Below are 20,183 nucleotides of genomic sequence, written 5' to 3'. Positions count from 1 at the left end.
GCAAAATGAAGTGCTAGGAGCTAAACAATTCTAGAGAACGTATCAAGAGCGAGACAACAAATGGGCTAGAATCCTTTTTAACAAATATCTTAATGCATCAGATAGTACCTCTTTATTCAGAACCCGAAAGCCCCCTAATGGCTCTGCAGCTTGGAACTTCCTAGTAAATGGTTGGCATCTAATAACTAAATACATGGGACATTGGAAGAGGTGAAGAAGCAATGTTCTAGAAAGACTCATGGAATGGGCACCCCCCTATAGATCTCTCATAAGTTACCCAAGATGTTAAAACTCACCTGTAGTCAACTTGGGGTGCAAAAGTGAAAGACTGTATACAAACAACTTACTCTAAGTCAGAAACGTACTGGAAATGGAAATCTCTTGATAACTGTGGGCTAAACTAGGCAGATCAATAGGATTTTAGAAAACATCCTAAAAAATTGTTCAATTTTAGTTAAAAATAGAGAGGATAGACTAATTTAGGTAGCTTCAAAGGATGAGATTTATAAAGTCAAAGATGGGTATAGACTAATCACTAATTCTCAGAGATGGGAAGCAAGCACCTCCTAGTCAATCTATGTTGAGATTCAGTTGGGCTCCCTAAAGCAGGCATATTTTTATGGGTGGCCATCCAAAAGAGAATCCTAATAGTAGATAGAATCCAAAAAATGGGAATCAAAGGACCTTCAAGATGCACTCTCTATAAAGAAAATGCAAAAACTGCAAAACATCTTCTATACCTCTATAAATATAAACAGGAATGTTGGAGGTGGCTCAAAAGCAAACTCAACTAGACAGCCCCCCTAGCAGGTAATTGGAAAGATCAATTAATTGGTTGGCCAAAAGACCCAACCAATAAAGTATATGGGAAACTTTGGAATATCACCCCAGCTATCTTAACCTGGAAATTTTGGAAAGAAAGAAATAGACATATCTTTCAAGATCAAGAACTTAACCCTCAAGCTATCTGTACAAAAATCAAAGTTGTTATTACAAAAGTTATGAATAATGACTTAAGGAAAAGATCAAGAGAAGAAGGATCATTCACAGAATGGGATGTTAAGATTAAAAAACTATGGCCTCACCTAATTAACCCTCCCCTCACATACAAGAAGAAAAATATTACAGCTAGGAAAGAATGTAAATGGAAACCCCTGCCGAGTGGATGGAAAAAACTGAACTTTGATGAAGCATCTAGAGGCAACCCAGGCAAGCAAGGAATAAGATGTATAATTAGGGAAGATAAAGGAAACTGGCTAGTAAAAAGGGGCAAAGTCACTGGACATAATGACTAATAACATGGCAAAACTAGAAGTAGTAGAAGAAGGTCTAAAAATATGTATTAACCTTAGCATTAAAAAGATTATAATCGAAGGAGACTCTTAGAAAAGGGGGAACTCCAGACTAGAAGCAACCCTAAAATTATTAGGAAAATTTGAAGAGGTAAGATTCTCACATATATACAGAGAAGGTAATACTGAAGCAGATAGCCTAGCAAACCAAGGCACAAATGGAGAAATTTGGTTATTATATAATCAAAGCAAGCTAGGATAATCTTATCATACCCCCCTTTAAATTTTCACCCCCAACTATCCTATGTATTCATGATTTTTATAACTATCATTATATCGGGCCTTGTACTAGAATTTGATGCAAATTTGATGCATATCTTTCTCCTGTGCCTTAAGTGTCCACCTAATCATGAGATTGAGTGATATAATTAAAACCTTGTGGGTGATCGTGTCATCATTTTGGGTTCTAGACTCTTCCCCCTTAGTCTATATTAAGTGGTTTTTTGATTTGAAGTTCATACCTTGCATTGTAGATCTTAGATTAGTCACATTGCCTCCCCATGGATACTAACATTTGTTTGTATCATGCTCACGAAAATTATACCATGGCTTTCCGCAGTCCTATAAAACAAGAAAGATAGAATAGGATTTTCAGGCCAATAGATGGCATGAGTCATATTGCAGTCAGTAGAGCATTAGGAGAGGGGGTCTTCAATTATGATTATTCATGGAGAACTAATAGTAACATCCTAGGGCTATGGGTAGGTTGCCTTGTTAGGGTGGGGGTTGAGAAATGGGATATCGTTAGGCTTAGCTACAATCTATTTAATCCTTGCTAGTTAGTAGGGTTAGAGATAGTTGTAGCCAACATTGATGAAAGGCTAAGAGTCCCCCTGTCCAAAGCTTATATGGAACATAAAGTGGGAAGCTCAAAGTTAGCAAGTAGCCCTAAGTATCCGTGTTTGGTCATCAGAGACAATATTCTCTTTTTTAGAGAGTGCTCGAGGATGGAAGCAAGCATTCATTTCTTACTGAGGTGGAGAGGAATCATTGAGGATCCCAACAGAGATTGACTGATAAATTACTTGTGGGCTTTCAATGCATACATCCATCTAGAAGCGGACTTCTCAAATTTGGAAGCAATGGAATTTTGCCTTCCAAACTATGATAAATCCAGCAGAGGAAGGACTACCTATGAATTTTTGCCAACTTCGAAGGCCAAAAACCTCCAGGAAGCTTCAGAAGTTATTATGGTTTTTAAGAAACAGAGTTAATAATAACAGTAGAAGTATAGGGTCTATTTTGATGTATAGTTCTGACCCAATTTTGTATCGAGTATAGACCTTGTATTTGATCAAGCTCACTTAATTTAGCCTAGCTACTTTTTTCCCTTAAGTAGTAGTATAAAGTACATTATATGTATGATCTAAGGCTACATTTTATAAGCAACCCTTTAGCCGTTAGTATAAACACTTTCTCTGTTGTCTAGTTTATCAACTTCCTCTGTAAAAATCACTAAATGGAATATAATATACTCTTTATTCCTTGTTATTTTGTTTCTTTATCATTTGAAAGTTGGCTTTGGTGACCCCTATGAATTTGATTTATGACTCCTTTACTGGTTTTTCCTTTTGGGTTTGTCCTTGATTCATGTGTATCCCTTGTTCTATTTTCAGAGCAATATTTGGTACATACAGGCTCTCAAAATCTATTCGTTAGATCTTGAAATCAAATCGAAATAAGGACATCATAATTTTAAAAATTTATGCTTAGATCTATCATTTGTTATTTTCTACTAAAGTTACTGACACCCATCATCTTAACGTTGCATACTACTTAAATTTAAATTTTTAGAATATTATAACAAAAGCAATTTGTTCTCTCTTTATACTGAGTATCATTTTTCACACCTTTCGGGTTTATTATAGTCTAGCCCTCCATGAATAAATCTGAAGGATTTTTTTTTACTCTAACTTCTAACACTTTTTAGTGGTTAGTGTGTGATGTTTTGTAGTAACCAGGGCGATAATTAATCCAAGACTACAGTACTCGGAGATCTGATGGATTATAAAGATCAAAGTTAAAAAGCATAACAACTCGTAGACTATCATGTAATTTTTTGATTAATTCCTACTAGGGTATGCCCCTTTTATTTATGTATAAGAATAGGACTTCGGTCTTGGGCTAGACTAGAGGTTTTCTTACTCCGTTCTTTCCTACTAGTGCCCGTCAGAACGGAGAAACTCTTGTAATCATTTTAAATTTATTAATATAATAGAAGGCTTCGATCGTTTATTGATCAAAAAAAAATTATAATGATTTAAAATTAGAATAAGAAAATTAAAATAGTAGACTAAAGGATTATATATTATAATAGGAGATTAATTTCACACAAAAAAATCAATAAATGTCCTATTCTATAATTTTGTGTCACATTCATTAAAATGTAGGTGTCATGCAACATTAAAATTTTATGATAAAAAATTAATGGATGGTAATGTATTAAAAACTTAAATTAAATTAAATTATTTATTTGAAATAATTATGGTTTTGTTAAATGTAATGTTATTAAAATTATATATATATGAAGATTATTATTTTTTATAAACATATTGTATAGTTTTGTGATTATTTATTAAATATATAATATATTTAATAATATTATTAGTTTTAGTTTTAGTTTCTTAATCCATCTCTTAAAATTGTGCTAAAAAAATGAGTCCTATAACACAAAATGGAATTGAGCAATCAAATTGGTGAAAAATATTTTTTAGAATATATAAACTCGTAAATAAATTTTAAAACTTTATAAATATATTAAAAATAGTTATTGGTGATTGGTGAAAACTACTTCGAATGAATGCAATAACAAGTACAATAAATGAGAAAATTATTATAGTCTAAGTTTCTTTTAATTTTGAAGTATTTTCATGTCAAGTTATGGTTTTTACATTTCTAAATTTTTCATATGTTAAAATCTATCTATTAATAAATGATGTAGAGCAATCCATTTTTAACTATACATAAAAATTATCTTACCATTGCTTATATCTATTGATCAATGAATGTTATTCTTATTCTCAAAGTTAATTTCTAAGCTAAATTATATGATACAAAATTAGGAATTTAAAAATATAAAAATATTTATTATTTGGAAATAAGCTAATTTAAAATGTAAAAGATAAAAATTATTTTATTCAAGTTAAATAATTAAATAATAATAATTAATTAAAACACATAATAATCAATCGGCTTTGGCCTTTTATTGATTAAAAAAAGTATGTACATTAGTTTTAACATTTTGAAAAAATTTAAATGTTAAAGTCTATCTATTAATCTAAGATCTAGAGAAACCCTTTTTTAACTATACATAAATCTATGCATCAATTAATGCTTTCATCTATGCATCAATTAATGTTATTCTTATTCTAGAAGTTAATTTCTAAGCTAACCTATATATATGCATATCTCTGCACTAATTTAAAATAAGTTCAAAATAATTTAACACACTTATGTAGGCAATAAATTATTGCATTCATTTTTTCTTCTATTACTCATACAAATAATGACTTTTGAGTTATTTAAATATTTGTAAAGTTTTGTTATTTATTTTATCAAAATTTTATATGTTATATAAAATATTTTTCTAAAATTATGAACAATGTATTAGAATTTTTTTAAATTTTTTTTCAAATTATATATATTATTATAATAAAAGTACTAATTTTTATTATTTAAATTCTAATTTCTAATTACTATAAAAACTATAACTGTGCAATTATATGCATCAATAAAATAAAATAATTAGTAAAAGATAAATCCATAATAATAATAATAATAAATCATATAATTAACATAATAATACAATATGTTTTTAATGATTTGTACACAAATTTAATACAACTTCCTATACGTACATTTCAATCATTTGTACACAAATTTAATGCAACTTCGTATCCCTTACTAATCTCTGCCAAAACTCTCTCTATGGTTATCAAAAATTCTTCTTGATGTTTTCTCAAAACTAAACTAAACTAAAATTTTACAACTGCAAAACTAAAAACTGATAAACTTTACTACCATCGTTATAAACCATGTACAAGTCGAAGTAGTCGGTAGGGGTTTGCTCTTGGAATACAATCTATTACAGAAATTAATGGACTACACACCATAAAGCAAGGCTCGTGGCGGATCAGAAATTTCCATAGCAGATTAGAATTGCTCAAGAAATGGAAATTGCTCTAATTTTTCTTTTAGTTTTTTCGAACAGAGAAATGGTCTCTCCATGGAGAGAATCTGACAATCTCATTAAAAGAATGAGAATGAATTGGAATAGCATGATTACAGGTGAAGAAAAAGTATCTTATAGCGATTGGCTCACACTTGGAATTGGATCGTGCAGAGAGGATGACTCAATTAAAAATAAGTATGACAAGGGTAAAGTAATGGATGTAGAGAAGAAAGGCGATTCTAGATCAAACAATTGCTTTGCACTTGGAATTGGGTTAGGTATAGAAGATGAGTCAAGCAAGGATGCGGAGAAGAAAGGTGAGAGGTCATCATGTATAATTAGCGCTGGTATTTCATATATTAAAAAACAAGCATTAAGCCTCATAGATCATATTCCAGAGGACATCTTGAACATGATCTTTTGCAAACTTCCTCTTCCTATTCTATTCCAAGTTAAAAGCGTTTGTACTTCATGGAAAACTACTATTTCTAACTCTCCTGACTTTCACAATCTATGGGATCGGAGTAATAGGCAAATGTGGTTGGCGATGGATCTATATGATGAAACAAGTGGGTCTTCTAATGGGCTAGCACTCTTTGATAAGAGGGCAAACCTAAGGATGAATAAGATATTTAATGCTGAGTGGAGATGTGATGACTCACAATGGTTTCTCAGAGCGGGAGATGGGGGGCTCTTGGTTTATAGCTCCAAGACAAATGGACGCCTCAGAGTGCTGAATCCATTGACTATGCAATTTCATCAACTTCAAGATGCAAGACTGACAAGGAAGACCAAAATTTCATTTCACATGATGAGTAATCATCATAATGTGGGTGTGCACCTCAAGGTTGATCCAAAGGATAAGACTTATCAGGTAATTGTTCTAATTGGAAATACTTATCTTATCAGAATAGAGAAACTCTATGTTTCAATTTATAGATCTGCAAGAAAGGAATGGGAAGTTAGACGCATTAGAATGGCAATGAAAGTGAATAGAAGCATGTCAATTAGCTATTTTCCAAGCATTTTTGTGCAAAACCAAAACATCTACTGTTTTTCTAGAGACGGTAAAGACATGGGTATGTATGATATGAAGGGAGATAGGGATGGTAGATTTGAATACATTTTGGGGATGCAAGGTGTATTTCACAGGACCTTGGGAGTTGTTATGTACAAGAGCACTAGAATAATATTGATTTGTAAAAGTCTCCAAATGGGTTTCCCATCATCTACACAAGCTTTGTTTTTTTATGAATTTGATGAGCTTGATTTGTTGTGGAAATCTAAATTTAAAGCAGTTGTATTGCGCCATAGTTTGCCTCCTGCAACAATCTGCTGTGGAGGAGATTATATTTGGATAATTCAAAAGAACGATGGATGTATCAGCCATATTTTTTCTGTAGATGTGGATACAGGGGAGCTTGAAACATGGCCAGAAAGTTATATTTTTATGTCCAATTTCAGAAACTGTTTATCGATGCAATTAAGCTTTTGCCCATGTCCCTAGATTTTGTGATTTCTGTAAATCTATTGTAGGCGTTATACTTGGATTCTAGGATCTTTTTATTTTATTATATTAAGTTTATATTGCACAATGCTGCTCCATCAATGATAATGTCTTAAAAGGAAATTTCTGATTCAAAGTTCAAATATATTTACATCAAATTTATAAATTTGAAATTTTAATAATTCATAACTAATAATACCTGTTTTGGATTCTCAATTCTTTAATTGCATTCATTCGTGGCTATCCACCGAACTAATAAAACTCAAAATATATAATAATAAGAATTTAACAGCCCGTGGTTATCCAGCAAACCGAGCCTCAAATAACTTTTAAATTAAAAAAACTAAGTGTTCGTTTGGTAAGCTAAGCTTTTTAGTTATTGTATAGGCGTTCTCCTTGCATTTTGTGTTTCTTTATTGTATTTCTACTGCAGAATGGTTTATTTTAAATTCCCTTTTTCTTATTAATACATATATTTTAATTTTATGTTTTTCGATATTAACAGTAAAATTAAAGGTAGTCCAAAAAACTCTCTCACATTAACAATGTGCATGAACGAAGTGGCAGCACATCATGAGTAGGAGCGGTCAGAAATGCTTAAAATTTCTTAATTCTTTCATCTTGAAGACTTGTTTAATCTCACATGCATTGGGTGTTAAGGAATGAGCACTATATGAATTCTTCTGAAATTAGTTTCTCCTATTCCCTCTGCATCGCCAACAACTATCCCTAATGTGTTCCAAGGAGCTAAGTTGGATGGCTTGGATGCAAGTCATGACCGTGGTTTTATGCAAGGTACTTTGGCAATAACAGTTACTATCGTCCCCGGTTCCCTTTCTCATCCTCCTTCTTCAGTGCTCCCCAAGTTTGGGTTTTGTCTATGGTGCTAGGTATTGCTCCACCTCCAATTTCGGATGTAGAGTTGGTTGTTGTTCTCAACACTATTGGTCGAAGGGTACATGTTGGAGTGGTGCTCATTGGACACTCAAAGACCTAGTTGGGTCTACTAAGGTGGTAAATGAGATGGTTCCACCTCCAATCTCAACCTCTTGCCCATGTCAAGACATCCCTTGTAGTGGTATTTGGTCTAGGTGTGGTGGATAATATAGATTTTTACCAATGTAGTGATTTGGCTTATAAATTCATTGGTTTCTAGCCTTCTCTTTCAAATCTTCATCATTGGATGATGGATTCTAGAAAATCTTTAATTTTTGGTAACATTGAGTTTTCCCTTGTGCAAAGGAGCCTTTTATTGTTGTTTTTTTTCTTCTTATGAAGATCAAGATTTGACGCTAAACATGCTACAAGTTTGAGGGACTTATTTTCTCTCAGCCAAACCCTAGACAATCTCCCCTCTTGCTAATCCACTTAGTGTGCATCCAATGTGAGTTCATCTCCCCAATATTCCCCTTCATTATTTAGAAAAACTCTTGTTTTGAGGCCATGGAACTTGTGGATGGATTGATGGTTGCATAGGTGACATAAAAAAGAAATAAATAAAAATAGTTGTTATTTCATTTATCGAGGTGTGTAGGTGGCATCTTAGAATTTTGTGAAAAGTTCCTTAAATCATGCATTTAATATTTGTTGTGATCCACAAAGGCAATGTAATTTTCTAATTGGCCACCTAGTGGTGTTTAGTTGTATTTGGGTGAGAATTAAATATTTATTGTAAGGTAGTTGCATTTACCTTTTATCCCACATTGTTTGTGTTTATAACATCTTGGGTGGTAAGTGTTTGTTTAAGAAAGGCATATTAGCATTTGTAATCAAGCTCTCAAGGTGTGATCTCTTCTTGTATAGAAGCTTGGAGAGAACGATGAAGCAGAGGAGCGAAGTTTGAGAAAATCTATTAGTTGAGGCTTGGGAAATAAGGAGATTTCTTGGTGGCTTATGAAAACAAGTTTAGATTTTACTTGAAGATTTCTACCAAAGTGTGGATCTGGACTAGCTAGGGTTTGAGTTGGCTCTTAAGAGATCTTGTAAAACTATTACTTACTTTGTATTTGGCCATAACCGAGAAGGCTTTACGGCCCAACACATTGCATGTAAATAGTTATTTTATGACTAAACAGTTGTGTTTGGTATCAAATCTTATATCTTGTGTTGTGTTTCCATTGTATGATTATTTTCTAAGGGCTAGGACATCTCCTTTAGGGATTCTCCTGCCACGTCAGGTGGTATGAGAGCACAGTTGTTCTTAAGAATGTAGACAGATCGTCAAACATGAGGCAATTTGCACTAGGACCTTGGGTTGGAAGAAGTTGGTCTGAGAAGATCTTGATCTAGTGGTGAGTGTGTTGGGGTAATAGCACAAACCTGTGTCACCCTTTTGTAAAGGAAAAGGCTAACAAAAGTATAATTGTTCACCTTCAATGAAATAAAACTAGTATTATTATTTAGAATTTGGAAATGAAGTAAACTAATGAAATGTGTAGAAATGGATGAATTTTAGGATTATAATTTTTAATAATCATTTGGAATAAGAATTGATACATTTTTCTAATTTTTATAAATAATTTTTTAGTTGCTAAAAAATGATGAAAATTAGGGGTTTAGTTCCCACCAAAAAATTATATGAAAACAAACTTATTTTCATTTGAAATCAAACTGTGTTATAGCTAACATATATAGCTAGAACAAACAAAAATAAAAATTGACTTTAGACCTATATTTTTTCTTATATAATGATTCAAATTTCAACACACCTGAAATCAATAGTCTTCATCTCCCACCACAATTTTCAAAACAAATATATTCTAACAAAAAGAAAAATTATACATTCTCCTCTAGAACATCATATAATTTTTAATTTATTTGATATGATTTAATTTTTTTCTCTCTCAAAATCAACATCTTTTTTAGTGTTAAAATACGTGCTTGTAGAAATTTTTAATTACAATATACTATATCTAATTAAAACACTATAAACTCTATACGAGAATATTCTTGACTTTGAGCTCTATAAAATGGTGTTTGTATGTTAGTAAAATAATATAATAAAAAATAGTAAGAGTTATTGAAATGTTAATTTTCTGAAATAATTTTATTTCTTTAGTAATTGGTTACAAACTAGTATAAATATGCATTTAGTAGACATTTCCAATTGGAAATGTATGAGACCATATATAACTTAGCTATAATCAATTTATCTAGATCATATCCTTGAAGAAAATTGACTTTTAGATAGAAATACTAAAATTCAGTCGTTTTGATAAGTTAGCCTGAAAGGTGATACAACTTTGTACTTTTACTCGTTGAGGATCGATTGCTTCTGGAGTCCTAGTTGGTGATTCTTTGTGTAGGGTGGCAGATTGTGACCTGGCCTGCACTTGCAGATGGATCAATGGTTACGAAGATGGAAATTTGATCTAATACCATCAAAATAGAAGGGGGTGTGATAAAAAATTAAAATAAATAAATAAAATATTGCAAGGGAGAGAATGTGACAAAAACTAGAGGAAAAATAATTCTTTAAAATAGAAAATGGAGAGAAAATAATATTTTGTTTACTAGGGTGCACGGGCGGCATAAAAAGAAAAATAAGAAAAATAGTTGTCATTTCATGTATCGAGGTGTGTAGGTGGCATCTTAGAATTTTTTGGAAAGTTCCTTAAATCATGCATTTAATACTTGTTGTGATCCACAAAGGCAATGTAACTTTCTAATTGGTCATATGGTGATGCTTAGTTATATTTGGGTGGGAATTAAATATTTGTTGTAAGGTAGTTGCATTTACCTTTTATACCACATTGGTTTTGTTTGTAACATCTTAGGTGGTAAGTACTTATTTAAGCAAGTCATATGAGCATTTATAGTCAAGCTCTCAAGGTGTGATCTCTTCTTGTATAGAAGCTTGGAGAGAAGGATGAAGTAGAGGAGCAAAGTTTGAGAAGAACTAATAGTTGTTGCTTGAGAAACAAGGAGATTGCTTGGTGCTTTGCAAGAACAAGTTTAAATTTTCCTTGCAGGTTTCTACCAGAATGTGGATCTGCACTAGCTAGAATTTGGATTGGATCTTGAGGGATCTTGCAGAATTATTACTTGCTTTGTATTTGGTCATAACTAGGAAGGCCTTACAGCCCGACGCATTGCATGTAATTAGTTGATTTATGAATAAAGAGTTGTATTTGGTATCAGATCTTATTTGGTGTGTTGTGTTTTCGTTGTGTGGCTATTTTTTTGGGGCTGGGAAATCTTGTTTGGGGATTCCAATGCCTTGCACTATGTCAGGTGGTATTAGAGGGAAAGTTTTCCTGAGTATTTAGACATATTGTTGAAGTTGAGGCAGTTTGCACCAGGACCTGGGGTGAAGATTATCTTATCATGATTGGATCTTATCGATCTTGTGATGGATTGTTTCTTTTGAAGTCTTAGATATCTTGTTTGTGAGTTAGTGGATCATGGTTTTGACTTACAACTGCATGGGACTAGCAGATGGATCAATAGTTTTGAAGATGGAAATTCAATCTTACTGACCAAAAGTTTGATCTGGTTGGCGATTATTAAGAGTGTGGATTTATTGTAGTGGGTTTGTGAAGATTCGGAAGATGTCTCTGAGAAGATTGGACCCTGAGTGATTGTAGATATCTGTGATGTGGTGGAGAAGAAGATTTTAGAGATGTCTTCTCAGTTGGAAGCTAGATTGATTGATTAAGTTAAGAAAGTGATAGTTGAGTTTCATAGAGATTTATGGAGCTAGAACCTACAGATCCAAAAGAGAGTGGTCTGGCTGATTACGAAGATTGTGCAGAGAAGAAGACAATTTGATGTTGAGGAAGAGGTAAAGGATGACTTCGTTGAAGCTAAAGAGGTATGTATGGTTGGTTTTGATGATCATTTTGTGGAATCTGATATGAAACCTGTAGAAAAACTTGTAGTTGTTGCTGAGATACCTAAGCTTACAGAAGAGATGTCTAACCTTATTGAGACATGAAAATTGTAGAGCATCTTATTGTGGATGATGAGATTGTTGATTATGAGGATTTACATATGGATGAGGATTTGAATATGGTTGCTAATATGGATTTGCATTCATATGTTGTTGCTGAGATGATTGAGGATGTATCAGATACTACTAATGTGGTTGATATGGATGTTGCTACTAATGTGGAGTTGGATGTTGTTGTTGTGGTTGAGGGTCTGCATGATACTGTGGATTTGTGTGTTCCTAATTTGCCTGAGTTACAGGGATTTTTGGTGATGCATTATGTTCAATTTGTTCCTAGGAGTGAGCATGTTAATTAGATTGTTGAGATTAATTCGACTTAGATGTTTGTATGGATGAAGCTAGTATGGTTGGTGTACATTTTTTTTCTTTTTTCTGGGATGGATTGGAAACCTTTGGTGAAGATGAAGTTGGTTGGAGAAATTTTTTTTAGAATCAAAGTATGAGACATACAAGTTTCTATCTACCCGAGGAGTCTGATGTAGGAGCATCTTGCATCACAAAATAAAAAAAGGTGTGATAAAAAAAATTAAAAGATAGATAAATAAATAAATATTAGAGGAGAGAGAAACTGATGAAAATTACAGGAAAAATAATTTTTAAAAATAGAAAATGGAGAGAAAAGACTTTTTCATTTACCTAAGTGCATGGGTGACATAAAAATAAAAATAAGAAAAATTGTGTCATTTCATTTATCGAGGTGTGTAGATGGCATCTCATAATTTTGTGAAAAGTTCCTTAAATCATGCATTTAATATTTTTTTTGATCCACAAAGGCAATGTAATTTTCTAATTGGCCACATTGTTAGTTTGTGGTGATTGATCAGAGTAGTATTGCACATACTTCATAATTCCTTGGGGCTCGAGGATTATAGATTTTAATCAGGTTGTAATCATTGGATCATAATAATATTAGACTTGTTGTTTGCTGGAAGTAGCCCTGGAATTGAGTGAATGACATTAAATCATAGTTTCTAGTGTTCTCTTCTATGTGATCTATTATTTTCTATTATTGTTTATATTTGAGTGTAATTGTTATTTATGACTGTAGTTTTATCCTAACAAGTGGTATCAAAGTGAGGTTTTCTTTTTTACTTATCCTCTACAAAAAAGTCTCACAGTTGAGTCAGAGTCTCATAGTTGAATGGAAGCGATGACAAATGAGGGTAAGATGAGGGTTGACAACTTTAATGGGTGGATTTTTTAGTTATGAAAAATGAAAATGAGGAGTATCTTTATCAAAAGGATTTATGGAAGTCATTAGAAGGAAAAAATAAAAACCAGGGAACTATAACAAATGAAGAATGGGAGATTTTAGACAGAAAGGCACTTTGAAGCATTCGATTATGCCTAACACCATCAGTGGCATTTAACATTACAAAAGAAAAGATGACGGAAGAGTTGATGGAAACCCTAGAGAAATTTTATGAAAAGCCCTCCGCTTCAAATAAGGAATTTCTAATGAAGCATTTATTTAACATGAAAATGGCAAAATGTGGATTTCATTGTAGATCATTTAAATGAGTTTAATATTATTACTATTCGGTTCTCTTTTGTGGGTGTTAATTTCGATGAATAAATTAGGGCTCTCTTAATTTTGTGTTCTTTGCTTGAAATTTGGAATGGCTTGGTAATGGTTGTGAGTAATTTTTTTTCTAGATCTAATACCCTAAAATATGATGATTTGATCGGTGTTATTTTGAGTGAAGAAACTCGTAAGAAATCCTCAAGTGGATCTACATCAGGAAGTGCTTTGAACGCACAAAGAAGAGGTAGAACGACTAAGAGAGGAAATAATTTTAGAAATCATGGAAAATCAAGAGGAAAGTCAAAGGGGAAGAGGTCTCAATCCAAAAGACCGAGAGATTGTTGGTACTGTGGTAAAATAGGGCATAAGATGAAAGATTGTTGGACTCGAAAGAACAATGAAGGAGATAAACTAGAAGGGAAAAAGGAGGCAAATGTGGTAAGTAACAAATCCAAAGAGGATGCTTTGCTTCTGTCTTTAGAAAGTGTTGATAATTCATGGGTTTTAAATTTTGGTGCTTCATTTTATGCTACACCTCATAGAGGTTATTTCATTGATTATGTCCAAGGGGATTTTGGGCTTATTTATTTGGGGGATAATAAACCCTATCAGATTATTGGAAAGGGAAAAGTTAAGATTAAGTTACAGAATGGAAAACATTAGCTATAACATGGGGTAAGACATGTTCCAAGGCTGAGTAGGAATTTAATTTCAGCTGGACAACTCAATGATGAGGGTTGTGTAGCTACTTTTAATGATAAAAAATGGAAGGTTCAAAAGGTTTCATTGTAGTAGCAAAAAGTGTGAAAGTAGGCACCTTATATCTTTGTATATGTCATATTATTCCTTCTACTTTAATTGTTTAAGAGAAAAATGAATGTTCAAGAACAGTTGCTACAATTGAGTAGGGAGAATAAATAGTTGTTGTAGATTTTGATATAGCACTATGGCACAACAAATTTGATCACATGAGTGAGAATAGTATGAAAGTAATTCGTTCAAGGCAAATTTTACCAGATCTAAAATGCGCTAATATGGATTAATGTGAAAGTTGTATATATGGAAAACAAAAGAGAGTGACTTTTGTGAAGACTAGGAAGGAAAAGAAAAGTGAGAGGTTAGAGCTTGTGCATACAAATGTATGGGGATCGGCTTAGGTATCTTCCTTTGGTGGCTCTCATTATTAAGTTACATTTATTGATGATGCAACTAGAAAAGTATGAGTTTATTTTCTTAGATAGAAATCTGATGTATTTCAAACTTTTAAGAAATGGAAATGTTTGGTTCAAAATGAGACTAGTAAGATATTAAAATGTCTCAAATCTAATAATGGTGGTGAGTATTTCAATCATGAATTTGAAGATTATTTCTCCACTAATGGTATTCGTAGACTAAAAATTGTTCCAAGGACTTCATAGGAAAATGGAGTGGTTAAATGCATGAACAAGACTAAAATGGAGAGCATTAAGTTGCATGTTGGGTTGCCCTTAAACATGTGGGCAGAGGTTGTCAATACTATTGTATATTTGATTAATAGAGGTCCCTCTAGTCTTTTGGGTTGTGGTATTCTAGAGAAAGCATGGACTGGTAAGAAGGTGAGTTATTCTTTACTCAAAACCTTTGGTTGTGAAGTATTTGCTCATATAGATTCTGAAAATAGAAGTAGGTTGGAAGCTAAGTCAAAGAAATGTATATTTTTTGGATATGGCATTAATAAATTTAATTATAAGATTTTGGATTTTAAAAATTGTAAAATTGTAAGAAATAGAGATGTCATATTCAATGAGAAAGTATTGTACAAAGATCTATTGCAGCAACATGAGAAGAAAGAAGATGATTATGTAGTACTGGATGATACTCTAAAAAATGATGTTCCAACAATTCCTCATGATGTGCAACAACCACAACAACAAATACCACACACACACTAGTGAATGTTAGACAATTAAAAAGGCTCAATAGACCTCCAAAAAGATTTTCTCCTTCTTTGTACTCTATTGTACTACCAGATGATGGTGAACCTGAATATTATGATGAAGCTGTGCAAGTGGATACTTAGATTCTGTGAGAGAATGTAATGAAAGACGAAATAGACTCTTTGTTGAAAAATAAGACTTGGGATTTATGCAAGTTGCCTCCAGGTAAAAGGGCTTTATAGAATAAATGGGTTTACATGTTAAAAGAAGATGGAGATAAGAAAATATTTAAAGCTAGGTTAGTTGTAAAAGGATTTGCACAGAAAAAAGGCATTGATTTTGATGAGATATTCTCTCCTGTTATTAAAATGACTTATGTTCACACTGTTTTAAGTATTGTGGCTACTGAATATTTGCATTTGGAGTAGCTTGATGTTAAAACAACCTTCCTTGATGGTGATTTGGATGAAGAGATATATATGACGCAATCACAGGGATTTGAGGTCAAAGGTAAGGAGAACTTAGTGAAGATTGAAGAAAAGTTTATATGGCTTGAAGCAGGCACCTCAGCAATGGTATCTGAAATTTGACACTTTTATGCATGAGCATAAATATAGTAGGTGGCACTCAGATCATTGTGTTTACTTAAAAAGGTTGGATGATGACAGCTACATTATTTTATGTCTACATGTTGACGATATGCTTGTAACTGAATTTGACATGGATCATATTAAGGGGTTGAAACGCCAGTTAGTACATGCATTTGCTATGAAAGATTTGGGGGTAGAAAAAAAAATCTTTGGTATGAAGATTCGTAGAGATAGGAAGAATAGGAAATTGACATTATCTCAAGTAGATTATATTGTGAAGGTGTGTAATTTTTCTCTATAGAGAATGCTCAAAATATCAACACACCTTTACTTGGTCATTTGAAGTTGACTAAGGAGATGTGTCCCAAGACACAAGAAGAGGAGGTTAAGATGTCTAAGGTACCTTATTTTTTAGCTGTAGGAAGATTGATGCATGATATGGTATGTACAAGGCTAGATATTTCACATGCAATGGGAGTTGTTAGTAGGTATATGAGTCATCTAGGAATTGAGCATTAGAATACAGTTAAATGGATTTTCAGATATTTGAGAGGTACATCTAGTAAGTGTTTACACTTTGGAGACTCTACTACTGCTTTACAAGGATATATTGACTCGAATTTGCTAGGGGATATTAATACCAGGTGGAGTACTATAGGTTATGTATTTATTGTTAGTGGGGCAGTCATAAGCTGGGTTTATCATTTGCAGAAAGTCCACTATAGAGGCAGAGTATGTTGCTACTATAGAGGCAGTCAAGGAGATGACATGGCTTCAATTCTTTCTAGAAGAATTGGGACACCCTCAAAGGGATAATTATTTGTTTACTGATAGTCAGAGTGTCATTCATCTTGCAAAGAATTCAGCTCTATATTCAAAGACAAAACACATACAATTGTGGTACCATTTCATTCATTCAATTTTGGATGATGGACAGTTAAACTCGAAAAAGATACATATAGATGACAATCCCATGGATATGTTTACAAAGTTAGTGAAAAGAGAGAAGAGTCAATTTTCTCTTCAGCTTCGGTTGGTCTTCTAGACTGAATAAGAATAAAAGAACAGCAGAGTCCAAAGTGGTTTGATCCAGTGTGAGCCCTATGTGGTAGAGATGTTGCTATAGGATCAATCTCCATGTGGGAGATTATTGTCTAGTGTGGAGTCTGATTAGTCCTCAAGTGGGAGATTGTTAGTTTGTGATGACTGATTAGGGAAGTACTATACATACTTCATAATTATTTGGGCCTCAGGGCATCGCCTCAAAAAAAATTGGGCCATATTTTATCAAGATTTTGGGCTGATATGTAATTATTAATTATAACCCTAAAGCGGTAACAATACTTGTATAAAAGGGCTTAGGGTTAGGGGTTTTTCATAAGGTGTGATATGAAGATTGTTTCTTATGGTGGTATTGAGTTGTAAGGGATTACAGATTGTAATCCGATTGTAATCACTGGATCCTAATAATATTGGACTTGTTGTTTGGTGGACGTAGCACAGGAATTGGGTGAACCACATTAAATCTTGGTGTCTTGTGTTCTCTTCTATGTGATCCATTATTTTTTGTTATTGTTTATATTTGCATGTAATTTTTATTTCTATCTGTGGTTTTATCCTAACACACATGGTGGTGCTTAGTACATATTTGGGTGGGAATTAAATATTTGTTGTAAGGTAGTTGCATTTATCTTTTATCCCACATTGGTTTTGTTTGTAACAACTTGGGTGGTAAGTGCCTAATTAAAAAAGCCATGTGAGAATTTGTAATCAAACTCTCAAGGTGTGATCTCTCCTTGTATAGAAGCTTGGAGATAAGGATGAAGCATAGGAGCAAAGTTTGAGAAGAGCCAGTAGTTGTGGCTTGAGAAACAAGGAGATTCCTTGGTGGCTTGCGAGAACCAGTTTAGATTTTCCTTGGAGGTTTCTACCAGAGTGTGGATTTGAACTAGGTAGGGTTTGAATTGGATCTTGAAGGATCTTGCAGAAATATTACTTGCTTTGTATTTGACCATAACTAGGAAGGCCTTACAACTCGGCACATTGCATGTAATTAGTTGATTTATGAATAAAGAGTTGTGTTTGGTATCAGATCTTATTTCTTGTGTTGTCTTTTCATTGTGTGGCTATTTGCTAGAGGCTAGGAAATCTCCTTTGGGGATTCCCCTGCCTTGTACTACACCAAATGGTCATTCTTTAAAGGTTGAATGAGGCTATTGTTGATATTGGTCTTTCTACCTTTGCATGCATTTTTGTTGGCATTGATATGATCTTTGCATCTCTTCCTAGAGATATGGTTCTCATGGTGCGAGATAAACCATGGACTCAATTGGTGCATTATGAGGCACCCTTATTTCATTATCATCGATGCTCTCTACTAGTCACATGATAGCTAATTATTATGTCTTGCAATATAAATTCATTGTCACTTGGTGGAAGGATTTTAATGATGAACATTTGACTATTTTGGCTTCTAATTATTCTAATGATGCATCACATGCTGATGATGAGTCCCCTCTACATAAAGCTCTTGGTACAAATATGGGTGATGATCCTACTACAAATCTTGCCTCTATAGTCCCTATGAATCCTACCCCTCTTGTCTATACAACCCCCTCTAGTCATATGGACTCTTCTTCATTTATTGTTATTACTCTAATCCAAACTTTTGCTAATGATTTTAACCTTTCTCAACACTTTGTTGCTTGTGTTGATAGTTTACTAAATAGAGATTCATCATTTTCTTTCCCCACAATGGTCATTCTAGTGATAGCATTGCTCGAATAATTGTCTAATGGTGTAAGAAAAATTGTTCATTGCCATTCATTTTCCTTCCCATATTCATGGATGAGGTTTCTACCAACTCTTGAGGTGGGCTACTAGCCTTTATGCTAGCATGTTATTCATGGACTATCCTTGTAACTACTAGCTTTACTATTAGTGTGTTGTTGATCTCTATCGATGTCTTTTAGTTATAGTTATGTAAGCAATAGTACCCTTGTTTGTAGTTGATTTTAATCAAAACAAAGAGCACATTTTAATTTATCATTGAATTTTTGTATTAACATAGATTGAATGCATTAAAATATTTATTCACTTTATTTTTTGTTTTTTACTTTGTATTTGTGTTGTTCTACTAAATTTTGAAATGAGAAAGTTGGAGACATGTTTCCAAAATGTAGGTACTTTTCAATCACTTTTTAGAATATGTCAAGGGATTCCTATTAAATAAATAGAGCATTTCTAATAAAATATAGAGAAAATCCAAATATGCATATTGTAACAATTGTAAAGCATCATAACAAAGCTGAAAAGTTAAGTTTTTGTGTCCAGCTTCGGCTCCTACATCTGGCTTCTACATCCAACTTTATGGTAGTCGCTCTGGCTTCCATCCTGACTCTGGCTTCTACTGCTTTTCGAGCTAGGAATTCTGTTGCTTTTTGAGCTAGGGCTTCTCCTAATCCTAGGGGGATATTCGTTCCCCAGGAGCTATGGGTGGTTTGGCCATTTCCTATGCTGATGCGACCGCTTATGAAGCTGGTCTTGGTGGTTAGGCTGTGCATCTAGGGCCTCGTGTTGTTGCGCATGTTGCAGTATGTAACCCTATTCTGATCAATCTATAGTTTGATCTTGTCAATGATATTTCTATACCTATGTGGAGGACTTCTCCTCTACCATTGCCATTTTTCATTTTAGGGGTTTTTGGCCCTCTCTATCAAATTTACATGCCTAGATTTCCAAATTTTAGGAGCCTATAGTTTCAGATATTTTCTTGATTTTCCCTATAGCAAGGGGATTTTTCATTGTGAAATTTGCTTCTAAGGAGGATCAAAATGCCATCCTCAAGCATGGTTTCTCTTGGGAGGAGAGGTTCCCCTTGATGACCAAACAATGGTATGTGGATTTTGATCCGTCTATTGAATCCTTTAACAAGATTCCTCTATTGGTAAGGCTACCTAATCTTCCCCTTCACTTACGGATGGATTCAATCTTGGAGGCTGTGGAGGAGGCTCCGCGGGGTTTTTTATTGGTTGACTCTATGTCTTCCAATGTGTTTTGGATGATGTATGCTTGTATTCTTGTGGAGATAGATGTCTTTAAGGGGCTTCTAGAAATGATCAAATTGGCCTCTCCCAATGGCTCTTAGATTCAACTTCTTGATTATGAGAGC

General features: G+C 33.4%; 1 protein-coding gene across 1 annotated transcript; it reads left to right on the top strand.

The window, feature by feature from the left end:
* The first annotated feature begins 5,913 nt into the window (after nucleotides 1-5,913).
* On the top strand, nucleotides 5,914-9,161 carry LOC149566294 (uncharacterized). Its single transcript, XM_089817375.1, has 2 exons — nucleotides 5,914-6,397; nucleotides 8,834-9,161. Exons 1-2 carry the CDS (start codon nucleotides 5,936-5,938, stop codon nucleotides 8,888-8,890), a joined length of 519 nt encoding a protein of 172 aa, XP_089673501.1. The 5' UTR covers nucleotides 5,914-5,935; the 3' UTR covers nucleotides 8,891-9,161.
* The last annotated feature ends 11,022 nt before the right edge of the window (nucleotides 9,162-20,183 follow it).

This window comes from Cupressus sempervirens, chromosome 3 (genome assembly GCF_028749045.1).
Source record: "Cupressus sempervirens isolate cs-2001-9-10 chromosome 3, ASM2874904v1, whole genome shotgun sequence".
NCBI classification, from domain to species: domain Eukaryota; kingdom Viridiplantae; phylum Streptophyta; class Pinopsida; order Cupressales; family Cupressaceae; genus Cupressus; species Cupressus sempervirens.
This window is presented reverse-complemented; position numbering and strand designations above follow the sequence as displayed.

Coding starts and splice junctions, on each gene's coding strand:
- LOC149566294 (XM_089817375.1), top strand. CDS start 5,936: ATGATCTTTTGCAAACTTCCTCTTCCTATTCTATTCCAAGTTAAAAGC. Junction 6,398..8,833: donor CAAAGGATAAGACTTATCAG/GTAATTGTTCTA, acceptor CTTCTTGTATAG/AAGCTTGGAGAGAACGATGA.